Source organism: Piliocolobus tephrosceles, chromosome 21 (genome assembly GCF_002776525.5).
Source record: "Piliocolobus tephrosceles isolate RC106 chromosome 21, ASM277652v3, whole genome shotgun sequence".
In the NCBI taxonomy this organism is placed as follows: Eukaryota; Metazoa; Chordata; class Mammalia; order Primates; family Cercopithecidae; genus Piliocolobus; species Piliocolobus tephrosceles.
In genome coordinates, this window is record NC_045454.1 from 13,504,421 (window position 1) to 13,518,115 (window position 13,695).

Here is a 13,695-nt window from a genome sequence, read left to right on the forward strand (position 1 = left end):
AAAAAGAGGAATATTCTCTTACCTATTCTCAGGACAGATATAATGCTTTTATCTTATCATTTATGCTGTAATGTTATCCATAAAGCCAATTATATATATATATATATATATTATATATATATATATCAATTTTTTTTTCTTTTGAGACAGAGTCTCACTCTGTTGCCCAGGCTGAAGTGCAGTAGTGCAATCTCAGCTCACTGAAACCTCTGCCTCCCAGGTTCAAGTGATTCTTGTGCCTCAGCCACTATAGCTGAGATTACAGGCATCTACTACCACGCCCAGCTAATTTTTATATTTTTAGTAGAAATGAGGTTTCACCATGTTGGCCACACTGCTCTCAAACTCCTGGCCTCAGGTGATCCGCCCACCTCGGCCTCCCAAAGTGCTGGGATTACAGGCATGAGCCACCACACCCAGCCTAATTTTATTCTTTAAAGCTTGTTTTTCTCCCTCCAGAACAGGATCTAGTCTAGAGTCCAGTATAGTTGTTCTGTCTCTTTAGCCTTCTTTAATTTAGAACATTTCTACAGCATTTCTTTGTCTTTCATGACAGTAACATTTTTGAAGAACATTATCACCTCTTCCCTTATTTTTAATAGAACATTCCTAATGATTCCACAAAATTAGATTCAGTTGATCCATGCAGCAGGAACTCTACATAGGTAGAGTGTGCACTTTTGAGGGAATCACATCTGGAGGCACATGAAGTCATCTGTCCCTCAAAGGTGGTGTTAACTTTGATTACCCAGTCACGATGTTATGCAGTTTCCCCACTATATAATTACTGCTTTTTTCCCCCATTTGTAACTATAGGGTAACACAAGTATTTTCCTGTAGATTTAGCACCCGGTGATGATCTTGCCTTATCTGGTCCTTACCATGACAGTTACAAAATGACGATTTTTCTAACTTCACCTCCTTCACATTTAGCAGCCAGCACCTGGCATAAACTTGCAGTCAACAAGAGCCCCCCAATTCTCAAGCATCAATTCATTTGTTATTTGTAGGGATTTGTGAATTTTTTAAAAGATTTATAGTTTATTACTGTAATTTTTTAGATGTTAAAATTGTCCCAAGTTTGGCCTCTTTAAGCTGGCTCCTGTGACCTTGTAACATGTCCACAATTTTTTTTTTGAGCACTTTCTTACTTTATTGGCAGAGCACAATATTTTGTGCTCATCTATACTTTGCCTTGGCTCTGTAATTATGCATATTTTGTTTTTGTTTTTTTGCTGGGGAATGGTATTTAATGCCAAAGTCTGGATGCTAGATATGGTCATTGTAGTATCTATGTTTCTTTGTCTCAGAACATAGAGCTAGGGTGTGTGTATGTGTGTGTGTGTGTGTATATATATACACACATACAAATATACACACATATAAATATGTATACATATGAATAGATGTTCAGTTTATTGCAGAAGAAATGTTCATTACAGTTATACTGAAATGCCATTTCTCACCCATGAAATTGGCAAAAATTCAAAAACGTAACAATAGACATTTTTTGGCAAAGCTGTGGGGAATGAGGAACTCTTATGCATTGAAAGGAAGAATGCAAAATGATACAACCCTTAGGGAGGGCAAGTTGACAGTATCTAACAAAGCTAGGTATTTCCCCTTCCCCAGCAACTCATTTCTAGCAATTTTCCCTAAAAATAGCCATGTCCAAAAGAATATTAATAGTATACTACAATTCATTTAAAAAAGAAGGTAAAATAAGTAAATAGACAGTGTGTGGGTACAGACATATATATATATATATATATATATATATATATATATATATATACTTATTTTTATAAGAAGAAACACAAGAAGGAAGGTTTAACCAAAATAATGGCTGGGCACAGTGGCTCACACCTGTAATCTCAGCACTTTGGGAGGCTGAGGCAAGAGGATTGCTTGAACCCAGGAGTTCAAAACCAGCCTGGGCAACTTAGGGAGACTCTGTCTGTACAAAAAATTTAGCTGGGCATAATGATGCACACCCATGGTCCCAGCTCCTCTGGAGGCTTAGGTGGGATGATAGCTTGAGCTCAGGAGGTTGAGGCTGCAGTTGTAGTGAGCCATGATCATGCCACTGCATGCTGGCATGGGCAGAAGAGTAAGAGCCTGTTTCAAAAATAGAAAATCATGAAGTTAGTTTCTTAGAGTGAGTGGAAGGTAACAGGGTGGAAGGGATGTGGGAGAGTCACACTTGTCTGTGTATACCTTTTTGTCTAGTTTTGACCAACTGAATGTCATCAAACTTAAAAACTTTTGCTCTCCTTGCCTTCTTTACAGCACATCAGCCCTTCAAGCCAGACCTAATATCCCAGTTGGAGAGAGAAGAAAAGCTTTTGATGGTGGAGATGGAAACCCCAAAAGATGGGTGTTCAGGTAAGAACTGTGCTGCAGGAACACAGCAGCCATGGAGCACCTTCTAGAACGAGTCAGAACACATCACTTCTCTGTTTAAACTTTCCTGTGGTTCCCCATTTCACACAGAGTAAGTTTAAAGTACTTAAAGTGGCCTATTAGGTCCTAAGGTCTTTGTCCCCTCAACCTCCTCTCACTTTCCATATTCACCTACTATTGTTTGTTTTTGCTCATTCAGTCTGTTTCAGAGGCACTGCCCCATGATTGCCCCTCAGACCTCTCAATTATGCTTCTGTGTCAGTTTCCTTGACTTACTTTTCTCTCTGAATGAACTGGGTAATAGATGCATGATCTTTGCTCTCTTCTATTCACCTTGAGGCAGCTAATAGGTGTAGAATAAATCTGTGTAACTGAAGGATATTCTAGAATACTGTTTCTCATCTGATGGATGCCTGTTCTAACTGCTTAGCTGTCCTTGGGTATTCATAGATGGGTAGCCATTAAACCTAAAAGATAAGAAGAGCCAATCAGCTAAAGTAAGTAACAAAAATGACCAGTGCCAACATTATAACTGGTCTTCCTCATGCAGCATTTTCAAGTGAGACACCCTTGTATTCATATGTCCAGCTTCCTATCCTCCCATTCTGTCCCATACTCTTGCCCCAAACAGTCTCTTGACATAGCCACAGTCTTAAAGTAGAATTTTCAAGTTGGACATTTTTGTGAATTGAAACATTTTGATAGTTTCTTGAGTCCTCAAGACTGACATCAACAGCCACTGTCACAACTGTGTAGCTAAGAATGCTGCTGGTTAAGAGTCAACAAAAAATGCAAAAGAAATTAACTTACTTCTATAATTGTTTGTTTCCATCTTGGTCAAGATTCAGGGTCCTACATGACCCTTGAGAGTAGGAGTTAAACTTTTTCTCTAAAGGTCCCAGTATTAAATACTTTAGGTTTTCCTGGCTACATGTGCTCTTTGTCACATAGTCTTTGTTTTTCTTACACCACTTTGAAAATGTGGAAAGCACTCTTGGCTCCTGGGTTGTACAAAAACAGGCTGAGGCCACGCCGCGCCAATCTACCTTCCTGATACTGTCAGCTGGAACATAACGTCACCTTTTAAAATACCTCAATTTTTTTTTACCTATACTAATATGATCATATACCTCATAGTAATGTAAAAATTTGATATGTATATTCTTATTTTTAATATACTAATTTTTTTTCTTTGCCATTACCTCGGGGAAATCCCTCCCAGTCTAAGGTTATAACTTGTTTTTGTAATGGATGCATAATATTCTAATAAAAAAGCTAGTTACTTCCAAGATACAATGGGGGTACAGCCTCTGGGTAAATGCCCCCATTCCAAAAGGGAGAAATCAGCCAAAACAAAGGGGCTACAGGCCCCATGCCAGTCTGAAACCCAGCAGGGCAGTCATTAAATCTCAAAGCTCCAAAATAATCTCCTTTGACTCCATGTCTCACATCCAAGCCATGCTGATGCAAGGCTTGGATCAAGCCTTGCATCAAGGCTGATGCAAGGGATGAACTCCCAAGGCCTTGCCCCTGTGGCTCTGCAGCGTATAGCCCACTTGGCTATTTTCATGAGCTGGCGTTAAGTGCCTGTATCTTTTCCAGGCACATGGTGCAAGCTATTGGTGGGTCTAGGGTCTGGAGGACAGTGGCCCTCTTCTCACAGCTCTACTAAGCAGTGCCTCAGTGGGGATTCTGGGGGCTCCAACCCCACATTTTCCCTCTCCATTGACCTAGTAGAGGGTCTCCATGAGGGCTCCACCCCTGCAGCAGACTTCTGCCTGGACATCCAGGTGTTTCTATAAATTCTCTGAAATCTAGGCAGAGGTTCCCAAGCCTCAGCTCTTGCTCTCTGCATACCCATAGGCCCAACAGCACGTGGAAGCTGCCAAGGCTTGGGGTTTGCAACTTCTGAAGCAATAGCCTGAGCAATACCTTGGCCCCTTTTAGCCATGGCTGGAACTAGAGCAGCTACAATGCAGGGTGCCATGTCCTTAAGCTGTAGGAAACAGCAGGGCCCTGGGTCTAGCCCATAGAACTATTTTTCCCTCCTGGGCCTTCAGGCCTGTGATGGGAGGGACTGCCGTGACCGGCTCTGAAATGCCCTGGAGGCATTTTCCCCATTGTCTTGGCTGTTAACATTCAGCTCCTCTTTACTTAGGCAAATTTCTGAAGCCTTGAATTTCTCCCCAGAAAATGTATTTTTCTTTTCTATCACAGGGTCAGGCTGCAAATTTTCCAGACTTTTATGCTCTGCTTCTTTTTAAAATATAAGTTCCAGTGTCAGATAATCTTTTTGCCCATGAATATGAACATATGCTGTTAGAAGCAGCCAGACCACATCTTGAATGCTTTGCTGCTTAGAAATTTCTTCCACCAGATAGCCTAAATCATCTCTATCAAGTTGAAAGTTCCACAGATCTTTGGATCAGGAGCATAATGCTGCCAGTCTCTTTGCTAAAGCATAGCACCAGTGTTGGGAAAATGTATAAATACATTTACAAACCTAAATATATCTAAATATATCACCAGTACCAGTTCCCAATAACTTTCTCATCTCCATCTGAGACCACCTCAGCCTGGACTTCACTGTCCATATCATTATCAGTATTTTGTTTAAAACCATGTAACAGTTCTCTAGGAGGTTCCAAACTTTCCCTCATCTTCCTGTCTTCTTCTGAACCCTCCAAATTATTACAACCTCTACCCATTACCTATTTCCAAATTGACTTCCACATTTTCAGGTATCTTTATAGCAATGCCCCACTTTTCTAGTACCAATTTTCTGTATTCATCCGTTCTCCCATTGCTGTAAAGAACTACCTGAGACTGGGTCATTTATAAAGAAAAGAAGTTTACTTGACTCACGGTTCCATAGGCTATACAAGAAGCATGGCTGGGGAGGCCTCAGGAAACTTACAATTATAGTGGATGGTGAAGGGGAAGGAGGCATGTTTTACATGGCAGAGAAAGAGGAAGAGAAAGAGGGTGGGGAGTGCTACACACTTTCAAACAACCAGATCTCATGAGACAGCACTTAGGGGATGGTGCTAAACCATTAGAAAGCACCCTCATGATCCAATCACCTCCCACAGGCCTCAACTCCAACATTGGGAATTACAATTCAACATGAGATTTGGGTGGGGATGCAGAGCAAAACCATATCAGTGGTTAAGAAAGGAGTCAAAATATTTTTGCAGCTTAAATATTTGTGATCTAAACATTGTCATCACTATACCTTGTAGTGCCCACAAAAATGCCTTAGTTTCTCTATCTAAAACAAAGTAAGAATGGAAGGTGATCTCAGCTGGGTTACCTGAGCTGATGTTCTCACTTAGCTTTTGTTAAAGGAGAAGAAAAAGAAGAAGACATAAAGATTTTTTTTCTCTGAGTTCCTTATAGCTAAGTATTAAATTCAAAGGAATTATTTGTTTTTATGACAAATATAGCACCTTTCTTATTGAATTGATCGATCTGGGATGCTTGAATGATTGACTTTCTCAACCTCTAAGTGCTAAAGCAGGATTGCTATGAAGACATAATAAATTCTCAACCTTCTTACCTCAAATGAGGTCTTTGTCATCTTTTGTCATGCTTATTTTCTCCATCAAATAAAGTTCATTTATAAACTTAACATAATTTCTTATTACCACTCTACCATTGATATTGAAATATAACTTAAATGTTGAGATATTTAAATAAAGTAACAAGGTGTTTCAGTCTGTACCATTGACTAAAGGAAACTGTTGTTGTTACGTGTGTGGTCCTTTTTAGAAGAATTTGAAGCAAAGTGAAATGACCTTTTGTTTTTTTTCTTCCTCTGTGTCCTTAACGTTGCAAAACCCACTGGTCAGAGAGAAACTTTAATCTCTTATATATTTGAGAGATTTTTATATCATGAATTATGTACTAATTTGCATGGAAGCAGTTGCTTTGTAAGAAATTGGGTTTAGACTAACAAGCTGCTTTCATGTTCTCAAGCCACTATATCAGTCCCAAAAGACAGGACATACTAAACTGTATCTTTATGGATGTATATTGAGTGTTTTTTATAATAGTAAAACAAAACTACAAGGATTATGATTAACCCAAGCTGGAAGCTCAAACTTCTCACATATAAGCTATATACTTTTTCTGATATTCCTCCTATAATATTTCCCTTCATTTCATCATTATATGATAAAATATCATTATAATAACTGAAAGCTTCACCTTTGAGAAGGCAAAGACATCAGTAAATGTGCTTTTAAAGTACCAAGATGCATACCTATGGACATACCTTGAAGTGTTGTCCCACAATCAGTGTGCTGCCCCAAAGCCTAGTGACACAGAGTCATCAGTATGGCCTTTTCTTTTTTCCTTTTTTAAAAATTGGGATAGGGTAGGGCTCACAGGGAATATTTTGTTCAAGAAAAATTACACCATTTTGGGTTTTTTGAGACAGAGTCTTGCCATGCTGCCCAGGCTGGAGTGCAGTGGCTGTTCACAGGTGTGATTATATTAATAGGTCACTGCATCCTCAGATGCCTGGGCTCAAGCATTTCTCCTGCCTCAGCTTTCTGAGTAGCTGGGTCTACAGGATTGCACCACCATGCCTGGTTCGTTCGAAGTTATACCATTTAAAAAGTTACTTTAAAAATGAGAAAGACTCAATCCACAGGCCCTGCCTGTTGGTATTTTTGATCTTACATTTTTATTTCATCCACAGTAGACTCTTGTGACCTTTGCTTTTCTCATCAGCAGTATCACTCTGAATTGTCACCCTACCTCTCCTATAGCCTTTCAGCTTTCCAGCAAAGTTGTCACCATCACCAGTTCCTTTCCCATTTAAAAAGCTACATTACATGCCCTTTTAATTCTATGAGTGAGAGCAACTCAAACTATGATTTATTCATCAATGTTTATTGAGCAACTACTGTTCACTTGGCAGTGAAAGGAATGCAGTGCACAAAACAGTGTTTGTTTTCATGGACAATACATTCCAGTGTGGAGAGGCAGACAAACACAAAGAAATAAGGCAGGGTTATGTTTGAGGGTAATATTCATGAAAAAACATTCCTTTTACTGCTTTTCTTCTGGATATTATAGAGACTTAATCTACTTCTAAGTGTTAGAAGAGTGCATGTTATTAATTCAACCCTGTTTAACCCGTTGTCCTTAGGGAGGATATTTGTCGCTAGTATATGAAGATCTGCTGTCTGCTTATAATCTGGACTTTAATAACTCGATAATAAAATATTTCTACTCAAATATCCTATCTTCAGCCCCTTCTGGTGCCTCAAATTTCCTAAACATTAACATAATTTTCCAATAAAATGGCACAAGCAAAAGTCAGTATTCATTGAGTTTTTTTTGTTCATGGCTCATGAGCACCTCAGAGGACACCTACAGGTGCCATAATTTTTTTCTGATTTTTTTAGTTGAATTCTGTCACAGTCTTTCACATTTTGACCTACGCCATGGCCGTTGATAATTGTGAAATATATTTTGAAAAGAGGTAAAATTTATAATGGCCTACAGGGACTTAGAAGAGCTTATTATTCTCATGAGGATTAATAGCTCATTTGTGACAGGATATGTGATGCCTCAAGCATAAAGTAAAGGTCTGTGTTTACCTTCTTCAGCGTATCATTTAACGCATACAATACCCTTACAAATGAACAACATTATCATGTTCACGTACCAGACAAAAAAGAAAAAGTTATTAGGACAAAAGGCGTTTGTCCATTTGCAACTATATTTTTTCGAATTTAAGAACATCATCTTTTCCCCTTCAGATTTCCTGGAAACCCATGATAAATCCATGATAACATGTTTATGGTTGTGTTGTTTCATTTTGTGTTTTTGAAACAGGGTCTTATTCTGTTGCCCAGGCTGGAGTGCAGTGGCATGATCTCAGCTCACTGCAACCTCTGCCTCATGGGTTCAAGTGATTCTCCTGCCTCAGCCTCCCCAGTAGCTGGGACTACAGGTGTGCACCACCATGCCTGGCTAATTTTTGTATTTTTAGTAGAGATGGGGTTTCACCATGTTGGCCAGGCTGGTCTCAAACTCCTGAGTTCAGGTGAGCCACCTGACTCAGCCTCCCAAAGTGCTGGTATTACAGGCTTGAGCCACTGTACCCAGCCATGTTTATGATTTTACTAGGCCTTTTGAACATAGCCATCATATTCGCTGTCCAGGTTGTGCTACAACATCCTGATTTTGAGGTATACAGATATTCTGAATTATGTAGATGCTATTTGTATGTAGGTTGAATATTCCTTCTCCAAAATGCTTGGGACCAGAAGTGTTTTGTATTTCAAGTATCCCTAATCAGAAATCTGAGCATCCCTAATCAGAAATCCGAAATGTTTCAATGAGCATTTCCTTTGAACATCATGTAGAACATTCAAAAAGTTTTGGATTTTGGAGCATTTCAGATTCCAGATCTTTGGATTGAGAATACTCAACCTGTAACTGGTATAACCAAAGAAGAGGCATTTTGTAAGTATTCTTAGAAATGGTGGCATGAATTTTCCTCTGGTTCATTCAAGTTTCATGTTATGACCTAAGTGTAAAATCTTCAAATCTCTTGAATAAAGCATTCACTCATGCACGTCTGAATTCTCTTTATCCATATAGGAAGGAAGAATCAACAAAAGATGGAGAGTATTCAGGAAGTAACAGTAAGCTACCTTTCCCCCAGAGAGCTTTCCTCCTGTCAGACCTGGCAACAAAGTGCAGGTGGGTTAATCAGGTGTCAAGATTTCCTGAAAGTTTTTCAAGGGAAGAATTCTCAGTTGCAAGAACAAGGTGATTCCCTCTGCCAGGTTTGGGCGGGAATACCAGTTCAGATTTCTAAAGATGAGAACTATATATTGACTCATATAGGGAATGGCTCCAATTATATAAAAAGTCAAGAGTATCCATCTTGGAGGGCACATCATTCTTGGAGAAAAATGTATCTGAAAGAGTCATGTAATTATCAGTGTAGATGTCAGCACATTTCTATGAAAAATAATTTCTGTAAGTGTGACAGCGTCAGTTGGATCTCACATCACAATGATAAACTGGAAGTACACAGAAAAGAAAACTACAGCTGCCATGACTGTGGAGAAGACATCGTGAAGGTATCATTATTTAATCAGGATTCAATTCAAACAGAGGAGAAGCCCTATCCATGTACTGGGTATAGAAAAGCCTTCAATAATGACTCCAGCTCTGAAGTTCATCAGCAGTTCCACTTGGAAGGGAAGCCCTATACATACAGTTCATGTGGAAAGGGCTGTAGTTATAGTTCACTTCTTCACATTCATCAAAATATTCAGAGAGAAGATGATATTGAGAATTCACATCTGAAATCCTATCAGAGAGTGCATACAGGGGAGAAACCATGCAAATGTAGTGAGTATGGTGGGAATTTCAATCACTATTCCCCTCTTAACACCTATGAACTTATCCACACAGGTGAGATGTCCTATAGGCGCAACATTTATGAGAAAGCCTTCAGTCATAGCTTAGACCTTAAAAGTATTTTTAGGGTCCATACTAGGGATGAACCCCATGAATATGAGGAAAATGAGAATGTCTTTAATCAGAGTTCATGTCTTCAAGTCCATCAAAAAATCCACACTGAAGAGAAACTATACACAGATATAGAGTATGGAAAGAGTTTCATTTGTAGTTCAAATCTTGACATTCAGCATAGGGTTCATATGGAAGAGAAGTCCTACAATTCTGAGGAGTGTGGTAATGGCTTCAGTCTGGCCTCACATTTTCAAGACCTTCAGATAGTCCACACCGAGGAACAACCATATAAACGCTATGTGTGTGGTAACAGCTTCAGCCATAATTTGTATCTTCAAGGTCATCCAAAAATTCACATTGGAGAGAAACCGCACAAGGAGTGTGGGAATGGCTTCAACTGGAGCTCAAAACTTAAAGATCATCAGAGAGTCCACACTGGACAGAAGCCATACAAATGCAATATATGCGGCAAAGGTTTCAATCATAGATCAGTTCTAAACGTTCATCAGAGAGTCCACACAGGAGAGAAACCTTATAAATGTGAGGAATGTGATAAGGGATTCAGTCGGAGTTCATATCTTCAAGCCCATCAGAGAGTACACACTGGAGAAAAACCTTATAAATGTGAGGAATGTGGGAAGGGGTTCAGTCGAAATTCATACCTTCAAGGCCATCAGAGAGTTCACACTGGAGAAAAACCATACAAGTGTGAGGAGTGTGGGAAGGGCTTCAGTCGGAGTTCACACCTTCAAGGCCATCAGAGAGTCCACACTGGAGAAAAACCATTCAAATGTGAGGAGTGTGGGAAGGGGTTCAGTTGGAGCTTTAATCTTCAAATTCATCAGAGGGTTCACACAGGGGAAAAACCCTATAAATGTGAAGAATGTGGTAAAGGCTTCAGTAAGGCCTCAACACTTTTGGCCCATCAGAGGGTCCACACGGGAGAGAAGCCATACCAATGTGATGAGTGTGGTAAGAGTTTCAGTCAGAGATCATACCTTCAAAGTCATCAGAGTGTCCATTCTGGAGAAAGACCATATATATGTGAGGTATGTGGAAAGGGCTTCAGTCAGAGAGCATATCTTCAAGGTCATCAGAGAGTCCACACTAGAGTGAAACCGTATAAGTGTGAGATGTGTGGGAAGGGCTTTAGTCAGAGTTCGCGCCTTGAAGCACATCGGAGGGTTCACACAGGAGGGAAACCATACAAATGTGAGGTGTGTACAAAGGGTTTCAGTGAGAGTTCACGCCTTCAAGCACACCAAAGGGTTCATGCAGAAGGGAGACCCTATAAATGTGAACAGTGTGGTAAGGGTTTCAGTGGGTATTCAAGTCTTCAAGCCCACCACAGAGTCCACACTGGGGAGAAACCATACAAATGTGAGGTATGTGGAAAGGGCTTCAGTCAGAGATCAAATCTTCAGGCTCATCAGAGAGTCCACACAGGAGAGAAACCATACAAATGTGATGCATGTGGTAAGGGTTTCCGTTGGAGCTCAGGTCTTCTGATTCATCAAAGAGTCCATAGTAGTGATAAATTCTATAGAAGCGAAGACTTTGGTAAGGACTACCCTTCATCAGAGAATCTACACAGAAATGAAGATTCTGTTTTATTTTGAAGTCCTCAAATGGGAGCTGAAATTTTCCAGTCACTAGAGTTCTTTCAGTAGAAAAAGAATTTTTAAAAATTAAAATGTAATATTTCTGCCCAACTTCAACATTCATAATGGCCGGGAGACCACACAACAGAGACATTTAATAAGAGGGGTTTCACGAGGGATTTTGTTAGAACTTTAACATCAGTCATTGCACAGGAGCTAAGGCTTATAAAATATGAGTATGGTCAGGAATTTAATAAAAGTACAGTGATGAGCATACCTAAATCCATGTTCTCTAGAATGTAAGCTTGGTGAGAGACGGGACTTTGTTCATTGCTAGTCTACAAAACTATGACATTTCATAACTCAATGTAGGTGCTCAGTACTTTTTGCTAAATAAGTAAAAGTATATAAAGGTAAAATGTTTGAGAATTTTTAAGCTCATTTTTTAAAACTTCACTTAAAATTTATTTGAAAGAGAAATCTTGCAAGTAATCTTAATAAAATCATTTCAAGTAAATATTTGAAATGTAGAACAATGTGCATTATTATGATCTGAAATAACATTAATTTGGTTGTAACCCTATTGGGGTTAGTTCCTGTCCTTTGTTCCATCTTGAGCAGAGATGTACTGCATTTCTTAACGTTGGGTCTCTATACATTATACCATCTGTTGAAGTTTAGCTTTGTGTGTGTGTATATGTACACATGTGTGCACTTTAAATATCAGTACAAACTGATAAACAATGTTTCTGGTTAATATTGCAAAAATGGGACACTGTATTTTACATAATTGATTTTCTACTCCTGCCCTGTGAGTTAAGGCAGAGTTTTACTGTAATATTTGCAAGTATCCAAAATGGTTACTGATGACAAATACTTTTTAATAAATGTCAAAATCACAATACTTGTTTTTTTTTTATTCTCCATATTTCTCTCAAAGTCCATTCAATCTGACTGATTTCTAAATGTTGTTGCCTTTTCCAATCCACACCTCCTTAAGCAGGGTCAAGTTTGAAGGATTTTAATTTTGTCAAGTTTTCCATTCCCATACTTCTCCCACTGACACACAAAAAAGGGGAAAAATCTTGAATTTTTCTGAGCATATTTATCAATGTATTGACTAGTAGGATACAGTTGCCATTTACTTGCTAGTATCTGTCTTAAAGAATGATGCATTTTGTTGGTGAAAGTGAAAAATATAAGCTTGTCATTTAATATATATCAAAATATTTATCAAGCCGCCCATATGTATCAAAATGTGAAATGTGCATACCGATCTGGAAATCATAGAACAGTAATTTGTAATTAAGCAATTTTAGCAGTAAGGGAGGATTTTACAATGATAGTAATGTTTTAAGCTGAAAGTAATTGTCCATCAATATGAATTTGGGTAAGTTTCTGTATGTTCTATACTGTAGATCTACAGAAAGTATGATTTAGCTCTAAAATGACAAGAATGGGTCATGCATATTATTTGGTAAAAACCTGGATTGTACGTTCATAATAACCAGCTAATTTAAGTCTATTTACATGTATGTTCAAATATATGCTTATAGATAATGTGTGAAAGATTACTTATTATTATATATACAGTAGTTTTCTCTGGAAAGCAAAATTTTTGGCTTAGTTTTTTTTTTGTGCTTTATTTAAAAATATTTGTAATGGACATTTACCAATTATACCAAAGCAGTGAACAGCTATTGATATTATCTCTTATACTTAAGAACTCACGATATGATTGCTCGATTTTGTTGTATGACATTATGACCAACAGTAAAGAATAAACCCCCTGAAGTTAATTTTTTAAATTTCCTGGATTTTTGAGAATACAGATAAATTAGGTATCCAGTAACTTTATATTTCTGTGAAATTTCCTTAGGTCTCAAAATCCATGTTGCCTAGGATGTCCTAGTACAATCCAGTTTTATAAATTGATGCTCACAGCTTTTCCATCAGATTTCCCCTTGCTGGATGAATATGGTGACCAAAGCACTGGCATAACTTGATTTGCAAGGTGTTGGTTCAAGTTGCACGGTGTCATCAGAAATCCAGGGCTTCTAAAGCATGTCTTTGATATCATCACTTACAAGGGAGAGCTCATGGTGGTTTTATCAATTGGAATGCTTTTAGTTCTAAGTAACAGAAAATTTAGAGTTGCCTAAACCAAAACTGTTTCTTAGTTCAT

General features: G+C 38.5%; 1 protein-coding gene across 1 annotated transcript in view; it reads left to right on the top strand.

Moving 5' to 3' along the window:
- Positions 1-12,412, top strand: part of ZNF112 (zinc finger protein 112) — a 31,129-nt gene extending 18,717 nt beyond the window's left edge. Inside the window, exons 4-5 of the mRNA XM_023190469.1 lie at positions 2,290-2,385; positions 9,025-12,412. Coding sequence (XP_023046237.1) covers positions 2,290-2,385; positions 9,025-11,528 — 2,600 coding nt within the window. The 3' untranslated portion in view covers positions 11,529-12,412. The remainder of the gene's footprint in view (positions 1-2,289; positions 2,386-9,024) is intronic.
- Positions 12,413-13,695: the final 1,283 nt, after the last annotated feature.